The sequence below is a fragment of the Narcine bancroftii genome, chromosome 13, assembly GCF_036971445.1.
Source record: "Narcine bancroftii isolate sNarBan1 chromosome 13, sNarBan1.hap1, whole genome shotgun sequence".
In the NCBI taxonomy this organism is placed as follows: domain Eukaryota; kingdom Metazoa; phylum Chordata; class Chondrichthyes; order Torpediniformes; family Narcinidae; genus Narcine; species Narcine bancroftii.
In genome coordinates this window covers 12,867,417-12,893,235 of record NC_091481.1, presented here as the reverse complement: position 1 = coordinate 12,893,235, position 25,819 = coordinate 12,867,417, and the positions used below count along the sequence as shown (strand labels likewise).

Genomic DNA, 25,819 nt, shown 5'->3' with positions numbered 1-25,819 from the left:
GAACCATTAGTAGAATTGATAAGATCAGATAAAAAAATAAAAGGAAAACAAATAAACAATGAAGAATTTAAAAATTAGTCCATTTGCAGACTATTGCTTTAGCAATGTATAATAATAACTTGGAAAATGGAAATATATTTGAAAATACGGCATTGGAATATGGAAATGAATAATTGTATTCCATTAGAAAAAATTACTTATAATTTAAAAGATAATTTTGGACAATTTCAACAAATTTGGGAACCATATATAAAGTTTATTAGTGATCGCCAGATTCAATCCTCCAACTGTTAATGAGATAATAAAATAAAGGTTATATTCATTGAGTCAATAAAATTAGATAAAAGCTGGATGACACTTTTTTTCTATTTTTTCTTCTTTTTCTGTCCTTCTCTTTCTTTTCCTTCTTGGGGTTAATGGGGGGGTGGAGAGGGAGGTAGGACAGGGTGAAAATGAAAAATGTCATTATATGTATATATATGGATTTATGTATGTAAAATTTATAGTTTTGAATTATTGACTTATTAAATAAAAAATGTGTTTTATTTGTTCGAAGGACATGAGTTCCTTCTCTATAGGAGTCTTTAATATGTCTTTTGCCTTTGTCATTCCACACATTTAATATTCTATTGCCTAATTTCATAGGCAATAACACAATGGGGCTTTTATGGATATCCCTACTTTTTTTCCTATACTTTCATTAATTTCTTGCCACGTTCTGATCATATGTATTAGTATGGGATTATTTGTCTTTTTTTCTAGAGAATCCATTTATAGATAAATTCCTTTGCTTCCCCCTCCCCCATTGAATGCATTCCTATCTGAATCCAAGAGGGGGGCTGTCTTCCACAAAGAAGGCTGCGAGAAATCTAGCTTGCGCAGTTAGGTGGTATTTTTTAAAATCTGGAAGTGTAAGTCCTCCCAGCCCATAGTCCCATGTCAGTTTTTACAGTGCTATTCTTGGTATCTTACTATTCCATAGGAACTGTCTAATATGATTGTTTAATAATTTAAAGAAATTTTTAGGTAACTGAATAGGCAGCAATTGAAAAAGATACTGCAGTCTTTGCATTGTTTTCATTTTGACGCAATTAACCCTTTCCACTAGAGTAATCGGTCTTTCCATTTCTGCAGGTCTTCTTCTATCTTCCCCAAAAGAAGAACATAATTTAGTGTATACAGATTTTCTAAATTGTTGTCAGTTGCTATTCCAAGATGTTTTATTCCATCCATCTTCCTTTCATATTCAAAATGTGTTAATGGCATTATCTCGCTTTTATCCATATTTATTTTATAATCAGATATTATTCATATTTTTCTAATGTTCCTTGTAATTTTTCAAAAGATTTAGCCAGGTCTGATAGGTATAGTAGCTTATCATCGGCAAATAGACTAATTTTGTGTTCTTGTCCAAAACCAAAACTATTATTAAACATTTATTTTAATAAGAAAAAGTTTAACATTATATATGTTGAAAGAAGAGAAAATATGCAGATGTTGAAAATTTTCAATAAATATTTAGTTTGGCCCACGAATTAGTCCAAGTTTTTAATTTTGGCCCTTTGTGAATTTGAGTTTGACACCCCTGTTCTAGAGCCTTTAGCCTGTCTTTTATTTTGTTCAGCTCAGCCTCCATTTGAGTTATTTGTTCCATTCAATCTTCCACGATTTCTTTAATTTCTGATATAATTTCCAAATGTCTGTTATCGCTGATTCAGCACTCATAAAATGAATGTACAAAGTTTCCATCTTATTCAGGATGTTGGCTCTGCTGGGTTCAGCCAGTCCCAAGGCTCCTTCTGTGCCGCTCCTTGTCGGGCTTTCATTCGATGTTCCTGAATGACCTGTTGCTTCTTCAGTTTTTGTTTTTGGTAGACTTGGTCAATTAGTTCTAGCTTTATCCATTTTTGACAATGAAATTCTGATTTTTGAGCTTTCAAACTGACTTTGTAATACTTTTTATGGAGGGCTCTTTCAAAACACGTCAGCTCAGATCCTCTGCATGGCCATGCCCCGTGAGATGGGTCTTTTAATCTGTTGACAGTTTTCCAGAGGCAGAGAGAGGTATAGACAGAATTGATGGAGGAGTGGTAAATTTGCGTGATGATCTGAGTTGCATTCACAACTGGCTGCTCTGCCTTCAGTTGCTGAGCCCCTGAACTCTGGAATTCTTCCCCACTTATGTGGCGTACATCAGTCTGTGTTAAACCTACTTACACCAAATGTTTAATTTCTCTCCCAATATCTCTTGATCAGCTTGGCATCAGTCTTTGTCTGATAATGCCCTTGCAAATAAATATTAGAAGTTTGGATTGAAGAATCAATAGAGTTTTGGTTTAACTGCCAGTGAATGCTTGTAATACACAACTGTCTCCTTTGTTACCCTGTGCAATGAGGAACAGCTATATCAGAATGCTGAAGACTTCATCTTTTGAGACCAGGCTATGGGATAAATGTGAATCAGCTGAGAAGAGTTGTAGCCTGAGCTCCATCTGCTGGCAAAATGTTATTTTAAAAAATTAATTGTGCAATTCTAACATACTGTATGTCCTGCTTTGACCTATCTTTATGTTCTTTTAGTACTCTACAGGTCGATGTCCACAGGAAACACAGTGCAAGTCATGTGCAATTAGTGGGTGGAGTATTTCACACTACACCCTGCAACTTGCCAGTATTCTCTTCGGATGCTGAGGCTCGAGAAAGGGAACATGTGTGGGTAAATTTTATCAAAGGATCTGGGCCGCTACTATAACAGCAGACCTAATTTTACATTTTTTTTATTTGCAGCATACTCATTATCCACAGTTTGCAAGTGCAGACTTTACAAGAAAGTCTGAGAGAGGTCCACTGGGAGATGCACTAATGGAATTTGATGGTTCGGTCGGGCAGATAATGAAAGCTTTACGTGATGCCGGAGTGGAGAATAACACCTTTGTGTTCTTCACTAGTGATAATGGGTATGGTGAATTAGAAATAAAGGTACATAATCTTTTATCTTAAATTCTGAAAACTGAAACCCCTGAAAACTGAACATTTTTTCCATGGATATCATTTGCACGCCAAAGCTCGTGTTGAGCGCAAGACATGACTGACAAGACCCACTCCCGTCCAGCGGTTTGTCTCAGTGCTAGTAATTTTATGGTCTATCTTTGTATCTCACTTCATTTACCACACACCTCCCCACCACCCCCCCCCCCCCCCCCCCGACCCCTGTCCAGAGACTCAGGGGCATAGCTACGCAAAATAGCGCCAGTGCATCAAAATAAACAGTGACAAGAAGGTCTCGCGAGAGCTGGCCTTGGTGACCGTCATGATGTATTTGGCATTGTATAATTGAGAACGAACGCTAGGTAGAGTGTACTGAGCATTGTGAATACCTGGGGCAGCAGCTTTCAGCCAGTGGGGGGGGGGGAATGGCACCGCCACCACCGCAATTGCTTAATGTACCGCCATTATAATTTATTAACTGAAAAATTCTGAATTCCGAGAAATGTCTGGTCACAAGGGTTTCAAATAAAAGATTATGTACCTGTACACAGTTTTTTTGAGTGTCTGAAATTTGTTAGAATATGCAAGTCAGTTTTATTTCTCCTTCTACTTCTCTTTATTCATTTCTAAGAAACTGGTAATGCTGGGCAGATTCCCATTAGAGATCTTGCTGCCTGCTGGTTTTTGTTTGATAACATTAGCAGTTGAGCAGTTTATTACAACAACTATTTTGCTGAACTGTTTCTGGAGCAGGAAAGTGGTTCACCTCGTGGTTGTGTGATTGGAATTAATGCTACCTGCACAAAATCCTTCAATCACTGCAGAGGTGAACAAACCAATGTCATTGTCCTCTTCCAAACATTCTCAGCAACAAAGCCCTAATACTCAAATCAGCTCCATTGGGAAACTATACCATTAAAAGCTTTGTCTCAGGAAAAAAATTACCAAGTGAGCATAAGGAATGATTCAAGGATGTGGTCAAAGTCTCCTTTAAAAAAATGCAAAATGCCCACTAACTGCAGAAAATCTCTGGTCATGGTGCACACGGAGCATTCATAGTGGCATCAAGAACCTCGTCCTTCTATTGGGAGCACAGAGAATTTCAATGGACCTACACTTCCTGTCCCATGTGTTCCCACTCTGTGTCCCACAGATGTCCCGTGGATCAGCTTAGAACCCACAGAATGGAAGTGGAAGCTGATTATCCTTGATTGCCCAGCAAAGTCCAGAGAAAGCAGAAATATAGAACGCCTTCTCCAAAGTGACAAGAGATCAGCTCAGTTGTTCACAAAAGTCAAATTTCCTTAATGTTTTTAATGCACCAGCCTTTAATTTCCTTGAACATGTTTTCTAAGGATAATGTTCAGAAATGATTTGGTTTGTCACTTTTACTTGCCACAAACCATTGTTCTCAGTTGATGTGCCGAGAGCCTTATTTTATATTAGACCTGTTTTATACAGCATGCAATAGGACAGAGCAAAGAGAATTCGAGACTGATCTAACCCCCACTGAACATTGGTTCAGGAGAAGTTGTCCTGACTAAGGTAATTATTGTAGTAGCAAGACTCTATAACTGACTTCTTCTTTTTCAGCCCAGAACTGATGCGACGATCACGTGGAGGAAATGCGGGGCTGCTGAAGTGTGGTAAAGGCACCACGTATGAAGGAGGAATGAGGGAACCTGCGATTGCCTACTGGCCTGGCCAGATTACTCCAGGTCTGCCATTCCCGGACATCCAACCACTAAAATATTGTTCGTGCTCTAAGCTTGAACACATAATCTTACTGTAAACTGATGCTATCGAGACAGTACAGAGAAAATTTACAAGGATGCTGTCTGGATTGGAGAGCATGCCTTATGCGAATAGGTTGAGAGAACTTGGTCTTTTCTCCTTGGAGTGATGAAGAATGAGGGGTGACCTGATAGAGGTATACAAGATGATGAGGGCTTTGATCATGTGGAAGACCAGAGGTTTTTTCCCAGGACTGAAATGCCTAACACAAGGAGCATAGTTTTAAGGTGCTTGGGAGTAAGCACAAGGGGGGGGGAAATGAAAGAGGTACGTTTTTCACACAAATATAGTGGCATAGAGTGCACTGCCAGCAATGGTGAAGGGTATAGGTACAACAGGATATTTTAAGAGACTATTAGATAAATGTTTGGAGAGTTATGCAGTAGGGAAATTCTGGGCAGTGGTTAAGAGTAGGGGATATTGGGTCAGCTCAGCACTGGGCTGAAAGGCCTGTACTGTGCTGTAGATTTCTATATTCTAACTCAGATCCCATTAAGAGATCATCTCAGTCAGGATTCTGTCCAACCTCTGACAGGTTTATTAACCAAAGCATAGTTAGGAGTTCAGTGTTTGATCTGTATCTCAACTTCACTTGCTGTTTTTGCCCAGCATTTCTAGAAAATAAAAACATTTTGATTTCAACTTCCAACATTTTGTCCTTTAAGTGGAAGAGAGTTCTGAATTTTCAATAACCATTGATTTCACCCTTGCGTGACCTGGCCCCAATTTTAAAATTATATTTGCTTGAATTCTACACCTAAACAAATAATTCTCTTATCAGTAGTTTACTATTAATTCCTTTCATTAATCTGAAGACCTTGATTAGATTAGCACCCATTTTCCCATAAGATTTTACCTTCATTTATTTCTTGGAAGCATCCATTTTTGTGTTGATATGCATATTCATACTAAATGCTTCAATACAAATTATAAACCGACCTGTAATCATGATTGATTTAACTGGGGAGGGTGGGATTGAGATAAATGTTTTTCAAAAATAACTCTTGGCCTTTAATGGTGTGTAATAGGAATGGTTCCCCTTTCAGAAAGTAATGATGTTCTTTGCTCTTCAGGTCTGACCCACGAGCTGGCCAGCACCTTGGACATTCTACCAACAATTGCCAGCCTCACAGGTGCAAAGCTTCCACACATCAAACTCGATGGATACGACATGAGTGATATCCTCTTCAATAACAGAAAGGTACAGGTCATTATACAGTAAAAACCCTTGGTATCTGGCACCTATAGAGATTGGTCTATGTATATTTTTCAGTTGCTTGAGATTTGCTCTTATTATGCCTAACTAATGCACCTGCATTAAGAATAAATAATTTAAAAGACAAAATTATTATATAAGCTTCACATATATAAACCTTGAAACATTTTATTTTATTTTCAGCCACATTTTTTGAAAACATTTAACTGTCACTGCACCTGCAGATTCCTCCCCCTCCACGGAGCTATTTGAAGGACATGTTATTCAAGGACAAGGTTCTAAATTACTCTTTCATGCTGCTTCCCAGTCCAGCACATCCAATCTGTCCTTCATGGCTTCTTTTGTTTAAATTGTGATCAACAGATTCAGAACTGCAAGACTTTCAAACTATGTTAAATTCTGGCACTCATTCCTCAGGACCTCTTTACAGCTCAATATTTTTCATTATGCTAGATCTTTTATTGACTATTCCTTTGTCAGTCCTCAACATACTAACCCAAATGCAACGAGTCTAAATTGTACAAATTCACATACTGCATTGTTTGAATTACTGAAATTGATTTGCCCAGACCTGTATGTGACAATGTTACAAGCAGTTCTTACTGTACTCATATGGTACCGTGCATATTATTCAGAGAGCTCTAAACAACTCCCAAATATTTTCTGCATTCTGATGCTTCTTAGTTCCTCCCAAATTCATTCTAATTCTCAACATGATTTGTTGAGTTAAGATCCCTTTTAACTATTGTAATGTCATGCTTTATTAACTCCTATACTTTGATTCTTTGCATTTTAATTAATCCACCTTGAGGCAGATATTATGTGTATTTGTCATTAAATCAGGGAAGTGCTGCCAGATGTCCTTACCAGTTTTAATCATGGGATCAACACCGGATGATCTTGTTTCTGGCTCATTGTTGTGTGCACCCTGCTGTGCCCGGATGAGCTGCTGGTTCAAAATTGCTTCATTGGCCGTAAACATTTTGTGTTACCGAGGTTGCTCAGGGCAATTACCACAGACCACTGAGGTTGTCAGTCATTAGCAAGTTACTCTAAGTCCAAAAATATGGATGCCAAAAATCCGAACCACCTGAGAATCTGGACTTTTCAAAAACTCAAACTTTTAAAATTTAGCAGGCTTTTATGTGTGTTGCATGCATGTGTAAGCACCATAGAGAGGCACAGCAGCAACTTTATTTTTCTTTAAAGCTGCTCGTTTTGATAAATGAAGCACGCTGAATTTGCTAATGAATAAACTATCAAAATGGACCTGTTCATCTCTTTTGTATTCTTCATTAATTTGAATTTTAAAAGTACTACTCGAGAATCTGGAAGATCCGAACTGACCCAATTCCTGAGCAGTCCAAATTTTCGAACTTCTACTGTGTATATAATGCTGAGCCTCACTGCATTCTGATCAGCAAGACCAAACATTTATTGGTGATGGAATTGAATAGGACACGGGCTTCAACATAAATTGCAGTTGAGTGTTTGATTGCTGTGTCCATTATAATGTTTTGCAGAGCAAAAGGGACACCATGTTTTACTATCCAATCTCCCCCAGCAAAAAGTTGGGAGTTTTTGCTGTACGCTACAGGCAGTACAAGGCCCATTACTACACTCAAGGTAAGGCAGCTGGAGTGGACAAGCACAAAATGGGCACAAGTGAAACAAACTTGGGCAACTGTAAAAATAGAAAATGTTGGAGAAGCTCAGCAGGTCAAACAGCGTCCTTTATGTAGCAAAGTTGAAGATACAGAATCGATGTTTCGGTCATGAGCCCTTCATCAAGGTATGAGAAAATGCCGGTGAGCATATGAATAAAAGAGTAGGGTGGGGAGGGGGGGTGTGGCAAGGCAGGAGTTGATAGGTAGAGAAATGAGGGAGGGGATAGCTGCAATGGGTGGGGGTTGATGGTGGGGCTGTGTGGGTGCAAGAACTGGAAGAACAGGAAAAGGGGGGAGGGGAAAGAAAAGGCAAGCACATTTTAATGGAAACCAGTAAACTCAATGTTCATGCCATGTGGCTGGAGAGTCCCCAGGTGGAAAATAAGGTGTTGTTCTTCCAATCTATGGGTGGTCAGTACATAAGGTCATGGACAGACACGTGTGCGTGAGAGTGTGACCCAGAATTGAAATGGTTGGCCACTGAGAGGTCTCTGTGGTTGCAAATGGTGCAGAGGTGTTGAGCAAAGTGATCTCCCAGTCTGTGACCGGTCTCTCCAAGGTATAGAAAAATTACACACCGTGCCGATCATTAAAAAAAAAAGTAGAAAAAAGAAAAAGAGAATTACCCCCCCTCCCCCAAAGGAAAAGGGAAAAAAAAGAGGTAACTTTCCCATATAATGTGACAAGATCATGTTTTCCAAAAGCATTAATTACACATAGATGAAACATTACATGATTCTTCCAGAGGTTCCTTCCTCCCTTCAGGGATAAATGTCTTGATATAGGCATAAGGATATTGGAGATGGTGGTATTGGAGACCGGAGGGGGGATCATCAAAGGTTAACCCCCGTATATCTTAAATATGGGTTCCATATGCTTAAAAACATGTTGTAACAATTTCTGAAGTTGTAAGTAATCTTCTCCAGGGGAACACAGCTATGCATTTCTGACTTCCAACGGGTCAGACTCAGTTGGAAATCAGATTTCCAAGAAATGGATATGCATTTCCCGACCACCTCTAAAACAAGTTTATCAAATTTCAATTGATTTTTCCCAGGTTGAGTTTAGAAGACACCTGAGGAAATCTGCACAAGGTGAGGGGAGGAAAGTTTAGGGGAGATGTCAAGAATAAGTTTTTTAATCAGAGAGTAATAGATGCTTGAAATGCACTGCCAGGGATGGTAGTGGAGACTGGTACAATAGACATTTAAAAGACTCTTAAATAGATGCTTGGATACAAGAAAAACAGAGGATTAAAGGTTATGGGTGTAACGTAGGGAAGATTTAGTTTGTTGTGCATGTTTCTAGCGTTCGGTGCAACATCAGAGGCTGAAAAGCCTGTACTATGCTGTTTTGTAACCAAGAGTGGAGCTAAAATCTCAAGCAAAGGTGGGAAGGTGGGCATGAGCAAATAAGAAAGGCTACGATTAAATGAGTGACGGTGATTACAAGAGATAAAGAATAGGACAGTGGCACTATGGGAGAGAGATTTCAATGTATGAATAAAACTGCAAGTGAAGGCATTCACGATGTGACCCATTGATACTGCCATCCAAAGTATTCACAATTTATTCAAGGTATTATGTGAAAATGTTTACAGGTGTTTTCATTCATACTTCCACCAGGTTCCACTCACAGCGATTCTACTCCTGATCATGCCTGTCATTGGGATTCGCTACTCAGCTTTCATAACCCTCCACTGCTTTTTGACTTGGAAGCTGATCCTTCTGAGAACTATCCACTGAGCAGTTTTGACATTCCCAATTATAGCTGGATAATTGAGGAGATCAAGAAGAAAAAGTTGTTGTTTGAACTCGGAATGGAGTTTGGGGAAAGTCAAATTGAAAGGGGTGATGACCCAAATCTTGAGCCTTGCATTAAGCCTGGGTGCACACCCTGGCCTGCCTGCTGCATTAAAACAGAATAAAGAGAGGAAAGGAGGCAAGATGCAGGCAAATGCCACTTGTATTAAAATTTTAACTCATCTCAGAGAGGGCCTCTTGGACACTGCTGACTTGGTGAAGAAAGAAGGATAGCGTGAGCATTCTCCTGCTGGCAGGAATTCAAGGTGCAACCTGATTTATTCTGATTAGTCCTGAAATTAAACTTTGCCAATTGTTGTTTGGTTTTATCTTTAACAGCAGCTGCAATTCTTCTTTATTCTATCGTGTCTTCAAAAAAGTAAAGCTGAACAAGGTATCCTTAAAAAGAAGGTGAACAGGAGACCTTACTGGGTTTGATCTGTTTAGGCCACTGAATACATAACTACATCATTCACCTGACAAGCAACTTTTAAAGATTCCCTCTGAAGTCCTAATGATTCCTCATGATATGGGAAATAAGGTCAATTGGTACATCAAGATTCAAAGTGCTTTTACAACACAGCCACTTAGCGCCTGTGATGTTGATTTGCCTTGTCATTTTCTTGCTGCATTGTTGACTAATAGCATTTGTCAGTACAGGTGCCTAACCTTTTATCCGGAATTCCTAAAACTGGAAACCTCCAAAACCAGCATTTTTTTCGTGGATAACATCTGCTCATCAAAGAATTTGGCGCCAAACATGACCCAAAAGTGACCCTCGCTCAACTCCCATGTATCCCGTCATGTTCTGCTACTTTATAAGTGCCTCCGAATCGCTATATTCTGACGCCCATCACAGTGATTTCAGTCGGCCCAGCGGTGGCTCAATGGCTGTTGTCACTTCCCATAATCCTCCACGTAGCTGAAACCACTGTGCCAGCGTAGGGGAGCTAAGAAGGAAGCCATTCCCCTGGCACTGGAACAGAGGTGGGGGGGGGCGGGGGGAGAGAGAGAGATGGAAGTGCGACTTGGGCAAGCGAGGGGGGAGACAGCAGCGTGATTCGGGCAGGTGAGGGGGGAGAGACGGCAGTGCAACTCAAGTGGAGGAGAGAGATGGCAGTGTGACTTGGGAAGTGGGGAAGAGACAGCAGCTTACTCAGGGTGAGGAGGGGGTGGATACAGCAACGAAACTCGAGCAGGTGGGCGTAAAGGGACTGAAATCAAATTGATTCTGAAATCCAGAAGATTCTGAACAACAGCAAATGTCAGTTCCAATGATCCCAGATAAAAGGTTAGACACCTGTATTATTTCAAGCCTGAATACCAAAAGGCCTGTGTTATCCATTCTCCATTTTAACTTGTTCTTTTCCTCATCTTTATTCCTTCTACAATTCCAGTCCTTTGTGAATGATACTTGCACCTCATCTTCTTTGTTACCTCTTGATGTCCACTTGCATCAATAGTTTTTGCTTTAGCTGAGGGCCTTGGATTTTTCTTAATAGAGAGGAGAGTTGAAACAGAGGTGGCCATTGCATCATGGTCTTTTAACCTGAACTCCTTTTCCCAATCTTTGTTTCACAACCCTGGATTTATTTTGAGTTTCATTTGACTGACAGTTTCAACAGCCTTTTAATGAAGAGAATTCAGATTTCTACTCACCTTTTTGTGGAAAAGAGATTTCTAATTTCACTGACGAATGGTTTGGGTCTAATATTTTTTCCCAACCAAGGGGAATTGTTTTTCTGTGTATCTGAACTATTGAATCATGCAACCACTGTAAATAAGCTCAACCATCTAAACCCAAAGGAATCCAAATGAGGTATGTATTTTAACAGGTATTTTAACATGGACAAATATTGAATTTTGGATATCTAATTAATTTTTAATGATTTCCTTGAAAAGGAAGTGCTTTGTAAAACTAATATTTAATGATATTATTTTTGTGAATTTTTCTGAAGGGAAAATTAATCACTAATCAATCACTGGTTGAGCTTTTGTATGCTCAGGATATCTATTTTCCCCATTGGATAACTGCTTTTAGTAAACACTTGTTAAATGAGTCGGAGCTGCAGTTGTCGTCACCGAGGCTGAGGGTGCAGGATAGTTGAGGTGCCTCAACAGCTATGCTGGATTATCAGCTGATGATGCAAGAGTAGTTATTGGCATCCCGATGTTGCAGGTCCCTTTTTTTCATTTTTATTTGTGGACATTGCCACAGAGCTCGCGCATCAGGTGACTTTGTATCCACGATTCCCCCCATGTTTCCATACTCTGCTTGTGACCCATCAAGGAAAAGTCCTCTTGTCCCAGAGTACTCCTGGGGTCTGTAGAGTTGGACCCCATGAGCCAACACCTGTGAGAAGAAAGCAGATCTTAGCATAAGACCCTGAATTTAGGATGGGAGAAAGAGCCTCAGTGTGAAATAAAATGAATTATTTCTTTGCCTTCGTAACTGTAGTCTGCTGTTTTTTTTTCCAAAAGCCAAATACCTTTGGATAGAGGTTGATGGTCTCTGGGCAACACATTTCATCCAAAGGTTTTGTTCCTCTTCAGCCACTGAAGCTGTAATGGTCTCTGTTTTGCAACAAGTATTTATTACTGTCGCTAAGTGAAATGTGAAATTGATGGGAAGCTTGAAGCATTGCTCTCTACTTAGAGCAATGTTTTGAGGTAAGAAATTGCAAAAGACAGCCACCTTTCCATTCAGAGTAAATTATTTCTGCCTATTTTTATATATATCTAAAGTGATTCCTTTATCTATATACTTAATTCAAATGTGGATGTAAAACATATTCTTGCTTTACCATAACTCATTCACCAGCCCAACGTTCCTGAAATGTTCTCACAGCTGTACTCCAAATTTTAACTAGGTCCTACATCTCTAACGTTACTTTTTGTTTCAACTTTCTTGAGATAAACGTCTTTAAATTTATATTTTCCATTTTAACAGTTAAATCATAAATCCTAGCTTTTTTTGCCCCTTTTAAAACATATTTCATTGTCCTTTGGGCCCTAGTAAATATCCTCACTACCTTTTTGATGTGCCTACTTCCTTTATCAATGGCCCTCACAATCTGCTAGCCATCTGCACCACTCATACAAGCATGGTGGAAAGAATGATTTCCTGTGCCATATCATTCCAATTCTATTGTCAAAGCATTAAATACAGTGATTGAAACTGTCAATCACCATCTCTGACCTTGTCTTATGAACTCTCAGTCTGAGCAAAAATTATTGGACCTAAACAATGGACAGTTTCATTGCTTTAAAATTTTATTGACATAGAGACTATCGTCAACAAAAATATCTGTAAATATCTGTGAATGCAGATCAGATAAAGAGAGACACTAGTCCAACTGAAGTGAGAAAGCCATAATGCAAACAGGTAGCACTGTTGTTTGGTGTTGCCATGCGAGCATGCTCATTGCTGGTTTGCATTTGGCCAAACTTTGATGTCTTCCATTGAATCCACTCGATGTACTTCCGGACAGATGTGTAGATACCTGGGTGAATTTTCTGGCCACAGCCCAAACCCCAGTTGGTGATACCTAGTTGGTAAAATTTCCCCGTGCCAAGCACCTTGCACACCAAAGGGCCTCCGCTGTCTGTCTGCAATAAAAGGTAATGATTATGACACCCAGCATCCCAGTATACCCTTTGTTCCTCATGTAGATATGAACCAGGTGTATGGTGAAGAATGAGTGGGTTCATCTGCTTTGAATTTGATCCAAATCCCAAAGATTTACTTCTCTATTTAGTCCACCTCAACACTGACAAGTTTTAAATAATACAGTAAGTAAGTAGATACCTGACATCTGTCCGGTCCTGCCCATTTAAATCCAGCACACAGCACTTTATCATTTAGTGAGCCATTGTACCAGTCACCTTGGTTGCAAATAGCAGTTGGGATGATACTGATCTCTTGTTCCTGCAAAATATCTGTCCATTTATCTAAAAGAAAACCAATTTATGAGATTGATTATGGCACTGAAATACAAATCATGAGACCACTAGACCCCTCCACCCTGCTAAGATCATAGCTGTTTCTGATTCTAGTGTCAGCTGTGCATTCCCACCTTGCTTATTGAGTATCTATCTGCCTTGGATCTATTCAGGCGCTATGCTTTTACCACTCTTTGAGGAAGAGAGTGCCAAAGAATCACAATCCTCTTTTAAAAAAAAAAATATGCCCTCATCTGGAAATATGTGGAAGCTGTGGAGAGGATGTAGATGAGATTTACCAGGATGTTGACTGGATTAGAAAATATGTCTTATGAGACAAGGTTAGCAGAGTTGGGGCTTTTCTCCTTGGAGCGAAGAAGGGTGAGAGGTGACTTGATAAAGGTCTACATGATTATGACAGGCATAGACAAGGAAGACAGAACTTTTTTTCCCAGGGCGGAGCAGCAAACAACAGAAGACATCTGAATGAAGTGAAGGAAGGAAATTGTAGGGCACATCAGGGATACTTTTTTTTTACCCAGAGAGTTGTGAGTACCTGGAATGCATTGTCAGGGATGATGATGGAGGCTGGAACAATAAGGACATTTAGGAGACTCTTAGGTGCATGGATGAACGGAAAATAGAGGGTTTATGAGGTAGGGAGGCTTTAGTTATTTTTTTTGTAGATATATATGGGTAGGCACAACCTCGTGGGCTGAAGGACCTATACTGTGCTGCCATGTTCTATATTCTATCTTAATTGTGTAGTCTTTAAAGGTTTTTCCATTTAATAAGATCTGTACTGGGACCTTACCAACAGCCATTAGTTATTGTGGATTCTTTATGTGATTTCCCTTTCATTCAAAACTAACCTTTTTACAGATCAAGTCGTCACCTTTATTTATCATTCATACCATGCTCGCAGGGCAAAGACAAGATAGCATTTTTCCAGGATCACAAGGCATATTTACTTAAATATAAGTTAGAATTAAAAACATTCAAATATTAAGACGTATACAGTAACAGTCCATGATACCCCTAACCCCAAATGTTCTGGGAGTTCAGGAGTCTGATGGCTTGGGAGAAAAAGCGCTTGTCCAATCTGGTCGTAAAGGCCCGAGTGCTGCAGTATCTCCTACCAGATGGCAGAAAGGAGAACAGTTTACTTGAGGGGTGTGTGAGTCCTTCGCAATGTTCATTGCCTTTTGTCTGCAGTCAAGTATTGTAAATGTCCTTCATGGTAGGAAGAGAGCCCCCAATGATCTTTTACACTTTTTCAAACAGAATCAACTCTTTCTTTGCCGACATCCAGCACATATCGAGAGGGTGTTACTATTTAAATTTATTGATTGCAATTAAACTTCCATTAGATGATAGTTATCCACACCAATTAATTATTTGAGATTTGAGATTCCTTGAGCAGTTAACTTACCTTTCCCTTCTACCATGCCCCATCCAGCAGTGACACATGGCTTGAGTTCAGCAATATCAAGTCTCTGGTTCTGAAGGCATACTGGCTGAATGTAATTGGTGAACACAATCGGGTTTGTAACCTTGATGAGAGCAATGTCGTTAGCTTCTGTGTCTGGATTGTAATTTTCGTGCTTGATGACCTCTGCCACTGGTCTGGCATATGTATTTTTACTGAACCTTGAGATCTGTTCTAATCCAAACACCAGCATAATTTTCTCCACGTTGCTTAAGGAGGATAAACATGAGATTGTTACAAACTGGAAGGACATATTTAGCTGCTGTACAGCAAAACTGCAGATTGTTTGCATACACCTTTGTCAAATAATTTCTGAGATTTAAATACCAGCATTTCACTCTGTTTCCAATTTAATTAATCCAGTTTGATTGGAGAATTAGAAAATGTTGGAAACACTCACCAGGTCAGACAGCATCATCGGGGAGAAAAACAGTCAATATTTCAGGTCTGAGTCCTTGCCACAGATGCTATCCAACCTGCTGAGTGTTTCCAGCATTTTGTGTTCTTATGCCCCACATTTGCAGATTTTCAATTTTAATTTCTCGGTTAGAAAATTCAAGTTTACAGGAAAAGGGAGAGTTGACTTGGCTTCCTCCTCCTGAACATTATCAGGGTATATTTGGAACTAGAATAAAACCAGATTAATAAAAAGGAAGTAGTATCCCTACAATTGATGTACAAGTCTTTCATGCTTCTAATTGGTAAGACAATATTTGACCTGTTCACTGTAGTTACAGAAGTGCATCTTAAAATAGGACATCCAAGTTATTTTTTAAATTTCAAATTAACAGTTTAATGAGCCACATGAGTTGCTGAAGTAACTAAAGTGGGTGTTGTAATGAAGGGCCTGTATGAGGAAGAGAGCAGCCCTTCTCAAACACAAAGGTCAATAAAATCCTAACAAAGGAGCTTCATTTCAAACTATCCACCTTCCCTGTGTGACTGTAACATGTCCATGCAACAACACATGCCTTGTCTTTTCTCCATTAATTCACAAAGCTGTTTATTTTCGTTGGTAGGTTTGGAGACTTTGATCATAGAGTGTGCATTGTGTCCTGGAACAATGGTGAAATGCCACACCTAGTGAACACATTGGACCTTCCAAGTGTATGCAGCAGTGATGCGGAAATGTAGGCAGTAGTCATTTTCTCCTACCTATCTCACCAGAGACCTAGCTGGAATCTAGCTGACAAAAACTCTATTCCCACACCCACTCAGACTTGGTTGAATGAAACAAAAGATTCCTTTACACTGGAGATATCTCATCAGCACAATATCCTCGATACTCTCCTCAGTGTTTTGGGCAAAATGACTACCTCAGTAAAAATCTCAATGTAAAGACCTTTTCCTTTATCTCCTTGTAATACGCTGAGTGCTTGAGTTTGCTGACTGCATATTGGTTCTCAGGTTACAACAGAGATAACATCTCAAACTTTGGTTGAAAAGTACTCTGGGATGTCTTGGGAATGTGAAAAGTGCCATGTTAATGTGAGTCTTTTTGAACAAGGATCACATTCAAGTAAGTGGGAAGAGGGTGGACTGTGGTTTGTCAATCTGTTGAAATTATTGTGTTCTTTTACTTCTGGCTGAGGTCAAAAATTAGTGGTGGTGACAGTCCCCACAATGGTGAATGGACCAGTTGATGACAAGAGTTGGAATATCCAGGAAGTTGAAAAACAAAAACTGGCAGAAAAACAAAGAGGAAAGGAGTAAAACACGAAAATCTGCAGATACCGTGATTGAAGTAAAAACACAATGCTTGAGGTATGTTACGTCAGACTAGATGTTAATATCCCTTTTTGAACTCCTGAGACTTGCTGCCTAGACTCTGCAGAGTAGCATCTTCTCGATTATCAAGCGCCCTCCTCCCTCAAGTGTTTCACTGATAGACCCACGACACCTTCAGAAGGTTCAGCAGTGAATCCCGGCATCTGGGCTCATCCCCTAGATGATTCACTCACTTGAATGCCCAGGTGGAATCCTTTCTCCTCATCCAGAGACACTGACTACCCTTTTCAGCAGCTCTGGAGAGATCTTTGACAGCTTATCAGTGTTTCTTTCCTCGCACTCCCAACTCCCAGAATAGCCTTGATGTTGATGTGGCTATAAATCCTCTGTAGCCTACTTCAGCTAGTCAGACCCTTGAAACTCATCAGGTCAAACCGTGTACCATATATAGCATAATAACCAACATTTCGGGCTTGAGCTCTTCATCAAGGTATGAACAAAATGTAGGCAGGTGCCTGAACAAAATGTTGGGGGTGGGGAGACAGAAGGGAGGGATGAAAGGTATTGCTATCTGGTGCAGTTTCCATAAGAGGGTACAATAACTACACTTGTTTCAATGCACCTCCCAAGGTAGGATTCAGTTACTGCCAATGTTTAGATGCAACACCTTTGAGAGGAAACAGTTACCACTGCAGTAAAGGGGGTGGCTCTGAGGGATAGTCTTTGGGCTTATTTATGCTGTTAAGGAAGGATGCAACTGCAACTCCCATTCAGTGAGGCTCTCAGGTGTGGGGGGCGGGGGGTGGAGAATTACACTTGCAGATCCCTGAGGAAGACACAGTTACCACACTTTAAAAGTGCGACTTCTGTGATAGTAATGGAACACATACAGATCCCAGACTTCCCTCAAGTAGACTCTAAATTGGCACAGATACAGTTATTGTTTGCAGGATAGGCAATGTCTGAAAGTCATTGTGGAAGCACAGACTGGACTGGAGATTCAATCTATGAACACGTTCACCTGTTAATGTAAATCACTGAGTCTGTTAGGAACAGATTAATCAGGGAAATCCTTACTTGGCCACCTTGGCTTTGAAGCAATGAGCTGCAGTCAGCACCCAGTAGTTGTCGATAACAGATCCACTACATGTATGCCTATAAGTCCCATCTTTTGAAGCGATCTGTACACTGACCAACCAAGGCCAAGCACCTGGATCTGCATCATGATTCCCCAAAATCTCCGAACCCAGGTCTTCCTCCTCCTCATTCACTGCTGGGCGGTGGCTGCATTCTATAAAAAAAGAGGGGAACTGTTACTTCAGAGGGAACAACTATCACAATTGTAGAGATTAGCGACACCAAGCTACCACACCCCACAAGCAGTAGAGACCCTCCGACAAAGACCAACTCGAGTCAGCCCTAGCTCAGTGGCCAGCACTCCAACTTCTGAGATAAAAGAAAAAGGTTTCAAGCCCATTTTAGAGACTCAAGCACAATGCCAGGCTGCCCTTTTCTGTGAAGTACGAAGGAAAGGCTGTGCTGTCACAGGTTTTGGTTTACAGATAAACCATTGAAACTGTCTAGTTCCTTTGACAGCGTAGTTCAGGAAATGCAGGGAAGTTCTCACTTGCCTTCCAGCTAGGATTTAATCAGCATCTGATGTCACCAAAAATATATTTTGTGAAAGCTTTCTTTGTAAAAATTGGCATTGGTACCTCCATTTCAATAATTGTGGCACTTTAAAAATAGTGCTTTTAAACATTTTGGAAGTTCCTGAGGGGTGGAAAAAGCTTTGTAATTGGCAAGTATTTTGCTTGCCATTTCAGCCTGGACTTTGAAAATTGACATCACAATTAAACTCTAGCCCCAAGGCAACACTAAGACTCATCCACAGTATTGAGTTTCAGAGATACCAGCTTTACACTGTTGTTGCTGGGTTACTCCTCAACTTGTATTCCTGACATTGAACTCTGTCACATCACTGTCCAAAAGTACATTGCCCAGCTAATCATTGCTGGCAAGGTGTTATATCCATTGGGTCATCAGACCTGGAGACATTTTTGTGCAATACACAAAGGTTTTTAGCCCTTAGCTACTCTCCCACTTGAGTTTGAAGAAGTGAGAGCAGACCTGTGCAGAATATTTCCATGTGCAGTCTCACGAGGCCTCTAAAATATTGCAGCAAGATGTCTCTATTTCTGGTTGCTAAACCTTGTGCAATAAAGACCACCATACTATTTAGATTCCTTACTGCCTGCTGAACTTGCATGTTAACTTCTGTGATTCATCTACAAGGATCCCCCTTCAAACTCTCACTGTTTTAAATAATACAATACTGTTCAAGTTTTTTTTCTACCAATGTGGTTGTCCTCAAAATTTTCCACATTATACTCCATCAACCATGTCCTTGTTCATTCACCCACATCTGTAGCTATTTGAAGTCTGTACTTTTTTCTCACAGCCCAAACAGCATCCAGCCTTATCAATGCCAAGCTTGGATATTTTACATTTGATTCACTCATCCAATCGATAATGATTGTGAACATCTGGGACCGCAATACCAACCTTTGTGGCACCTTACTTTTCAGATCCTCACAAAGCAGAATAACCCATTTATTCTTATTTCTCCATTTTGATCTGATAACTAATTCTCAAGCCTCAAAGACAAGAGATCGCTCCAGTACCATTGCTTTGTAGTTCTGCTTTTTAATTTAGACCCAGGATTATCATACTCCTTCAGAAAACCTTTTCTTTTATCCTGTTCAAGTCATAGGTTCCCACATGAATTAAATAGTGCCCCTTCCATTTCATACCTCTTCATCCCAAGGACATGATCTTAAACTGGCACTGGATAGGAAATACAGCCTTTGGAATTCATGCTCTTGGACTGCAGAACACAGAATCTATCGCCTAAGTATCTTTCCTCCATTATCTTTACAATACTCTTCACTCTCCCAACTTCAGTGATTATCTGCAATGGTCCACTCTACAATTTTAATCCACACAGACATGTGTAGATCTTGCACCTGTGGGTGTCCAAGGTCAGTGACTCCTGCAAGTTAACCTTTGAATGCCTATACTTGTGCTTCACCCTAAGTCACACTGCCCACTTTTGACTGACCAAGCAACAATACTTTATTCTCAGGGTGCAACTACATCAGGGAATACATTTCCCCTTCCCCAGTACATTGCAGTGTCTGAATCTTGGACACCACCTCATTAATTCTGTGATAAATGTCCTTAAGCCACACACATTTCCTGTCAATGTGTTCACCATATATCTTATCACTTCCATCAACATCCACTTACTACAGCTGCACCATATCACATACCCTGCCATAGTTCTCTCACTACCTTGGACACCATCTCAAGGTTAACCAGTCCAGAAATCAATTTTAAAAAAAGATCTGCAGCAAAGTCTCTGACTTACTGTTCCAATATTTCATTTTGCCCATTCCCCACTTACCAGAGTTTCTGTGTTCAGCTGCATTAGTGGCACAACACAGAGTCAGAAGGAAGAGATGGAAGAAGGCAAGTTTCAATAATTGCATGCTTTTGATCTCTTACTGAAACTGTAATGCCCACCCAACTTAAGTTGTGACTCATAGGCATGGATTATTCACCTGGGGGAATGTTTTCTGCCCATATTTATTGTTACACCAAATGATGTCAGAGCCACCATTGTTACACTGAGTGACATCGAGGTTAATTGAAGTCATAGCTCAAGAATAATCTAGAGATTATTGTGATATTGTTGGCAACCTGGCTTCAACATAAGCCTGAATGTTGAACGGAAGATCTCGTTACTGTGATACCAGTATCAGAATTTCACAACAGCTTCTTCCTTAAATTTATCATCTCCAACATCATTAAGGACTTAAGAACGGGAATATCACGACTTCCAAGGTGGTATAACACAAAGATCTGAAGAGGTTAATACAAACACTAAGTTTAATTGTTTAACAATTTGGTTCAAACATTAAATTTAATAATTCAACCGTTCAGTTTGGTTGTTGTTATCCACGTTCGATAATGCGAGCTGCCCTGCCAACTCAGAGAAAGGAAAAGAATCTGCCCAGCCTTGCGCTGCCAGTCCTCTGCTTGGACCCCATCATGCGCCATTCTCCTGGAGAACTAAGTGGTGCATTCTGCCACATGACCCCCAACCCAGAACCGGAGTATTGGAGGTAGTTAGGTTGTTAAGTTGAGGGTGGGTTTGGTCATGATGGTGGATGCCCTCTGCGGCAGGGTTGTATCACCTGCACTGGTTGGTCAATGTCCAAGTGTGCCAGCTTGAGACGGTCCATGGAGACAGTCTTGTGCCTGCTGCCCATGTCAATGACAAAAATCATGGCATCGTTTTGCAGTACTCTGAAGGGCCCCTCATGGTTTTTGCAGAGGTGTATGGCAAAGAAAAACATACCGGCAGCCCTGGGAGTGGGGTGGGTCATATGTGATTGTGAGACCATGTCAGGATGTTGGGATGGGAGAAAGTGTGCCCACCTTCTCCCAGAGGTGCATCAGTATGGTCATAGGTGGTTCTTGATGTCCACATGCTTCCAGGGTGCCCCTGGGACTGTAACTGGGTGTCATACACCACCTCAGCTGAGAAAGTTGCCAGGTCCTCCTTTGGGGCAGTGCACTGCTTACGGGCTGACCAAGGATCAGATACTTTGACAAAGGCAACATGAGTGGTTTGTGGTTCATGAAAGCCATGAAATTCCTGCTCTCAAGAAAGTATCAGAAATGCTGGACGGCGAGGTAAAGAGCAAGGAGCACCTGGTTGAAAGCACTGAACTTCTGTTTAGGGAGTCTCAGGCAATGACTGAGAAAGGCGATGGGGCTGCCAGCTACCATTGATCAGTTGCTTCAGCATTCCACCCACGGCTGTGCCAGATGCGTTGACCATGAGGGTGGTTAGTGCATTGGCCCATGGATGTTCCAGCATTGTTGCCTTTGCCAGCGCTTCCTTGGTGTTGTCGAATGTAGTCATGGCAGCGTCGTCCCAAATGAGCTCTTTCAGCTTGTTGGCCAGGATCTTGAAAAGTGGTTGCATTATCCTGGCTGCTGCTAGCACGAAGCGGTGATAGACGTTGACCGTGCCGATAAACTCTTGGGAGTCCCTTCACAGTAGAGGATCTGGGAAACTTGCAAATGGTCTCGACCTTGGACAGGAGCAAGACCGCTCCATGCTGGTTGATGTGGTGACCGAGGAATTTGATGGAAGTGAGGCCAAACTGACACTTGACAAGGTTGATCTCCAGGCCATGCTCATCAAACCTCTGGCAGAGCTGTTGGAGATGTGCGCGGTCCTCCTAGTGAGAGTGGCTGGTGATGAGGATGTCAATGAGGTAGATGAACATGAAGTTGAACCTGCAGCTGACCATGTCCAATAGCCTTTGAAAAGCTTGGGCAGCGTTCTTGAGGCTGAAAGGCATGTACAGGAACTCAAAGAGCCCAAATGGGGTGATGAGAGCCATCTTAAGGATGTCATCTGGGTGGACCAGAATCTGATGGTCCTAGATGTGAGGGACAGGATACCGGTCAACTGTTCTGACTTTATTAAGATGGCAGTAGTCTCCACAGGGACTCCAGCCCCCAGACATTTTGGGGACGATGTGAAGTGGGGATGCCCATGAGCTACCTGAGCGGCGCACTATGCCCATTTCCTCCATTCTGCGGAACTCATTTTTTGGCCAGTTGGAGCCTGTTGGGGGGGGGGGGGTGTTGTGGGAGCCTACATGTGCGTACATGGAATGGCGGTCCAGTGATGGGGATAAGTTGCTGCACCCCATGCTTGGGGCTGGTCGTTGTGAATTGGGAAGTTATGATGTCTGGGAAATCGACTAGGATCCTGGTATACTCATTGTCAGAGAAAGTCACTGAGCCAAGGTGGGGTGCAGTCGATTTGAATGTCTTGAAATTGACGAGATGTTGTCCTTTAAAATCAACCAGCATGGATTTCGTCCGGAGAAAGTTGGCGCCCAGGAACATTTGTGAGATGTTGGCGATGTTAAAGGTCCACTTGAAATGGCAAGAGTTGAAGTTGAGTGGGATCTTGCGGACCCCATATTTCCTGATGCTGCTGCTGTTGGCAGTGGTCGGGGGAGGCCCCTTCTTTCTGGAATGAGTGTCAATGCTCTAGGGGGACAACACATTGACTTCTGCTCCCATGTCAATGAGAAAATGCCTCCCCGAATGATGATCCAAGATGCAGAGGAGTCAATTATTTTGGCCGTTGTCATTGCTTCTACCAACGTCCAGCCAAGGCATTTCCCAGATGTGTGCAGGGTGGTCAGCATTGGCAGCCATGGAGCCCCATCTTTGGTGGTAGTACCATCTCTTGTCCTTACTGGTGCTGTTCAAGGCAGGTATCACTGCCGCCCTTTCCGTGGAGGCTAGGGGCGTCCATATCATCTGTCAAGGTACAGCCATCACCCGTTGATGGTTGCTTCCCCCTGCTGTTTGGCTTACCTGTACAGGCTTCCAGCTGTCGTGAAAGCGTCATCCGTGAGGAGCAGGTGGATGTCCTCAGGCATTTACTCGAGGAAAACCTGTTCAAAGAGGAGGAAGGTCCTTTGTCCATCCAGCAGGGCGATCATTTCATTCATGAGCGTAGACGGTTTTCAGTCACCTAAGCCATCCATTTGCAGTAGCTTTGCCACCCTGTCACTACAAGAGAGACTGAATGTATGCTTGAGGAGTGTATTGATCCCTTTGTACTTGTTGTCAGTTGGTGGTTGGTGATGCGCCTGGTGGTTTCCTGGTCTAGCGCACTGACCACGTAGTAGTACTTAGTGGCATCAGCAGTTATCTGGTGTATGTGGAATTGGGCTTCAGCTTCTTCAAACCATACTTGCGATTGTGATGTCCAGAAGGTGGGCAGTTTGAGTGAAACTGTGTTCTGTAGATCCTCAAGCATACATTAGGATCCAACATTTTGCAATCCAAAAGAGGCTGTTTTGGGGTGGGTCACCACTCTAGTAATTTGTGAGTTGTACAAACACTGAGTTTAATTGATTAACAATTCGGTTCAAACATTAAGTTTAATAATTCAACAGTTTAAGTTGGTCGAAAACACAAGCCGATCTGACATCTCAGAGAGAGGAAAAGCAACCATCCAGCCTCGCACTGCCATTCCAATGCTTAGGCCCCATCACGCACCAGGCTCCTGCTCTCGCAAGAGCCCAAAACTCTGAACGACAGTTCGAGAACTAAGTTGCACAATCCACCACAAGGTCTCACTATTTTCCTGTAAGATCATTGGATCAAGCACTGGAATTGCTGACCCAGTATGATCAGAGGACCTTCATCGAGTAGACTGCAAAAATGTAAGAAAATCAATCAATCAGAGAAAATAGGAATGGAGCAATAAATTCCAGCTGTATGAGATAATGCCCACATTCACAAATTGTTTTTTATTTGGTAGGCCAGGTGGAATTTGGAAAGCACCCCACATCATGAATATCTCTCTCTTCACTAAGCATAATTTTTTTTTAAAAAAGTATATTGAACTGGAGTTCAATGTAGAAAAATGTGAGAGATATGACCAGTAGGTCATTTCCATTAGGAATGAACCTCTCACTGCTTATCAAATATCTTGGTATTTGGGTTATCTAGTCCTCTAAGTGTTACCTGTGGCCTAAATGGATCACTTTTCTCCTTGAATCAAATGGTTAAATCCCACATTAAGAATTTTATCATAAATTTGCATAATATTTCAGCGATGATAAACTGAACCCCCATTTCTCCCCTCAGATGTATGTAAAAGATTCCACAACACTCTTTCAAAAGGAGCAGGCAAGCTTCCTCTTGAAGTTAAGACCTTTATTCACCCTTCAAAGAACAAGGCCAAAACAGATCATCTAAGAGATTATCTACTTGCTATTTTAGGAGCTTGCTGAATCCACATTGGCCATAGTGTATCCAAAAAACACTTCATTGAGTGCAAGAGCTTTGAGATGTGCTAAGATCATCTAAGGTACATATTGCATGCAATAAAAACACAGAAAAGCTACAGGAACTCAACTAGTCTTGTTGTGTCCAGAGGAGGTAAAGATATATTACCAATGTTTCCTGCTTTTTTTTTAAAGATGCCTGCCTGCTTTTTGCCTATACCTTTGAAGAAGGGCTCAGGCCTGAAATGTCAGTAATATATCTTTAACTCCTATGGATGCTATGGACCTGCTGAGTTCCTCCAACATTTCTGTGTTTTTACTACAATCACAGCATCTGTAATCTTCTGTGTTTCACTACATATTACATGCAAACATTGCTTATTAGATCAGTGCACTGGATGTGCCTATTTAAGGACTAGGTATTTACCTTTTGCCTGACAAAGTTACAACTTCTGAACCAGGTAAATGTCCGTTTGGTTCAAAGACAGAACCCAAAGTGCCCACAATGATACAAACTGGTTAACTCTTGCTGGGAGCTCATCCTGTGATTCTCCAAGTTGCAACAAACTCCAGTTCACTTGCATTTGAGAATGCAATTATGAGTCAGTTTCTTCCTAGGGTAAAAATAACACATATAAGAGGACAAGGATTTAAGATGGGAGGGGGAATTTAATGGAGATATGCAGGGCAGGCATTTTGCAGAGTGGTAGGTGCCTGCAATAAACTTCCAGGGGTACTGATGGATACAACTGTAGCATTTAAGAGGCTTATATATAGCAGGGAATAGAGGGATATATGCAAGCAGCAGTTTTTTTAGTTTAATCTGGCCTCATGTTCAGTGTATGCCATAGTTCCTTTGTTTCATTTTCAGTGATGGTTGATTCTCCAGGTGAAGTACCAAAGGAATCCTGACCTGTCAACATTTCAAGTGAGGTATACAAATCAGATCTTGATTGACCTTTCATGTGGACAAAAAGCATAATGGCACTCTTTTGAAGATAGCTAAAGCATTTGCCATGGCAACCTAATATTAAGGTCTAAACCAACACCACTAAACCTGATTTAAAAACAGAAAATGCTGGAACTTCTCAGCAACATTAAACAAAATTAACATTTCAGGTCAAAGATTTTTCATGAAAAAATTAACTCTGTTGATCTTCCACAGATGCTGTTTTATTTACTTCTTCCAGCATTTTTGTTCTTTTTTATCTCAGATTTTTGACATCTGTAGTTTTTCACTATTGATTATCAGGTTAATATCTAATTGCTCATTACAAAAATTGTTTTTTCCATTT

At 41.0% G+C, this 25,819-nt stretch overlaps 2 protein-coding genes across 18 annotated transcripts in view; one reads left to right on the top strand and one right to left on the bottom strand.

The window, feature by feature from the left end:
• The window catches only part of arsa (arylsulfatase A), an 87,243-nt gene that overhangs the window by 4,568 nt on the left and 56,856 nt on the right, over nucleotides 1-25,819 (top strand). For 10 of the 15 annotated variants that reach the window (XR_011348072.1, XR_011348066.1, XR_011348067.1 and 7 more), the window contains exons 3-8: nucleotides 2,788-2,957; nucleotides 4,582-4,706; nucleotides 5,856-5,983; nucleotides 7,522-7,624; nucleotides 9,291-9,733; nucleotides 16,490-16,662. Coding sequence is in view for 1 of the 15 variants with exons in the window: in XM_069908821.1 (XP_069764922.1) it covers nucleotides 2,788-2,957; nucleotides 4,582-4,706; nucleotides 5,856-5,983; nucleotides 7,522-7,624; nucleotides 9,291-9,592 (828 nt within the window). In the remaining 14 variants the exon portion in view is untranslated. Of the gene's footprint in view, nucleotides 1-2,787; nucleotides 2,958-4,581; nucleotides 4,707-5,855; nucleotides 5,984-7,521; nucleotides 7,625-9,290; nucleotides 9,804-16,489; nucleotides 16,663-25,395; nucleotides 25,458-25,819 lie in introns of those variants that run through there. The other 5 variants (XR_011348070.1, XR_011348063.1, XR_011348071.1 and 2 more) reach the window with 2 other exon arrangements.
• Nucleotides 9,773-20,262, bottom strand: LOC138748495 (acrosin-like). 3 transcript variants are annotated; one of them, XM_069908825.1, is made up of 5 exons: nucleotides 20,093-20,261; nucleotides 17,704-17,917; nucleotides 14,842-15,107; nucleotides 13,276-13,418; nucleotides 9,773-9,866 (listed from the first exon to the last, which is right to left on the bottom strand). In XM_069908825.1, exons 1-5 carry the CDS (start codon nucleotides 20,175-20,177, stop codon nucleotides 9,828-9,830), a joined length of 747 nt encoding a protein of 248 aa, XP_069764926.1. In that variant the 5' UTR covers nucleotides 20,178-20,261; the 3' UTR covers nucleotides 9,773-9,827. The 3 variants fall into 3 exon arrangements, with proteins under 3 accessions (XP_069764926.1, XP_069764925.1, XP_069764924.1); XM_069908824.1 differs by lacking the exon at nucleotides 9,773-9,866 and adding an exon at nucleotides 11,444-11,820 and having other exon boundaries at nucleotides 20,093-20,262; XM_069908823.1 differs by lacking the exon at nucleotides 9,773-9,866 and adding an exon at nucleotides 12,723-13,076 and having other exon boundaries at nucleotides 20,093-20,260.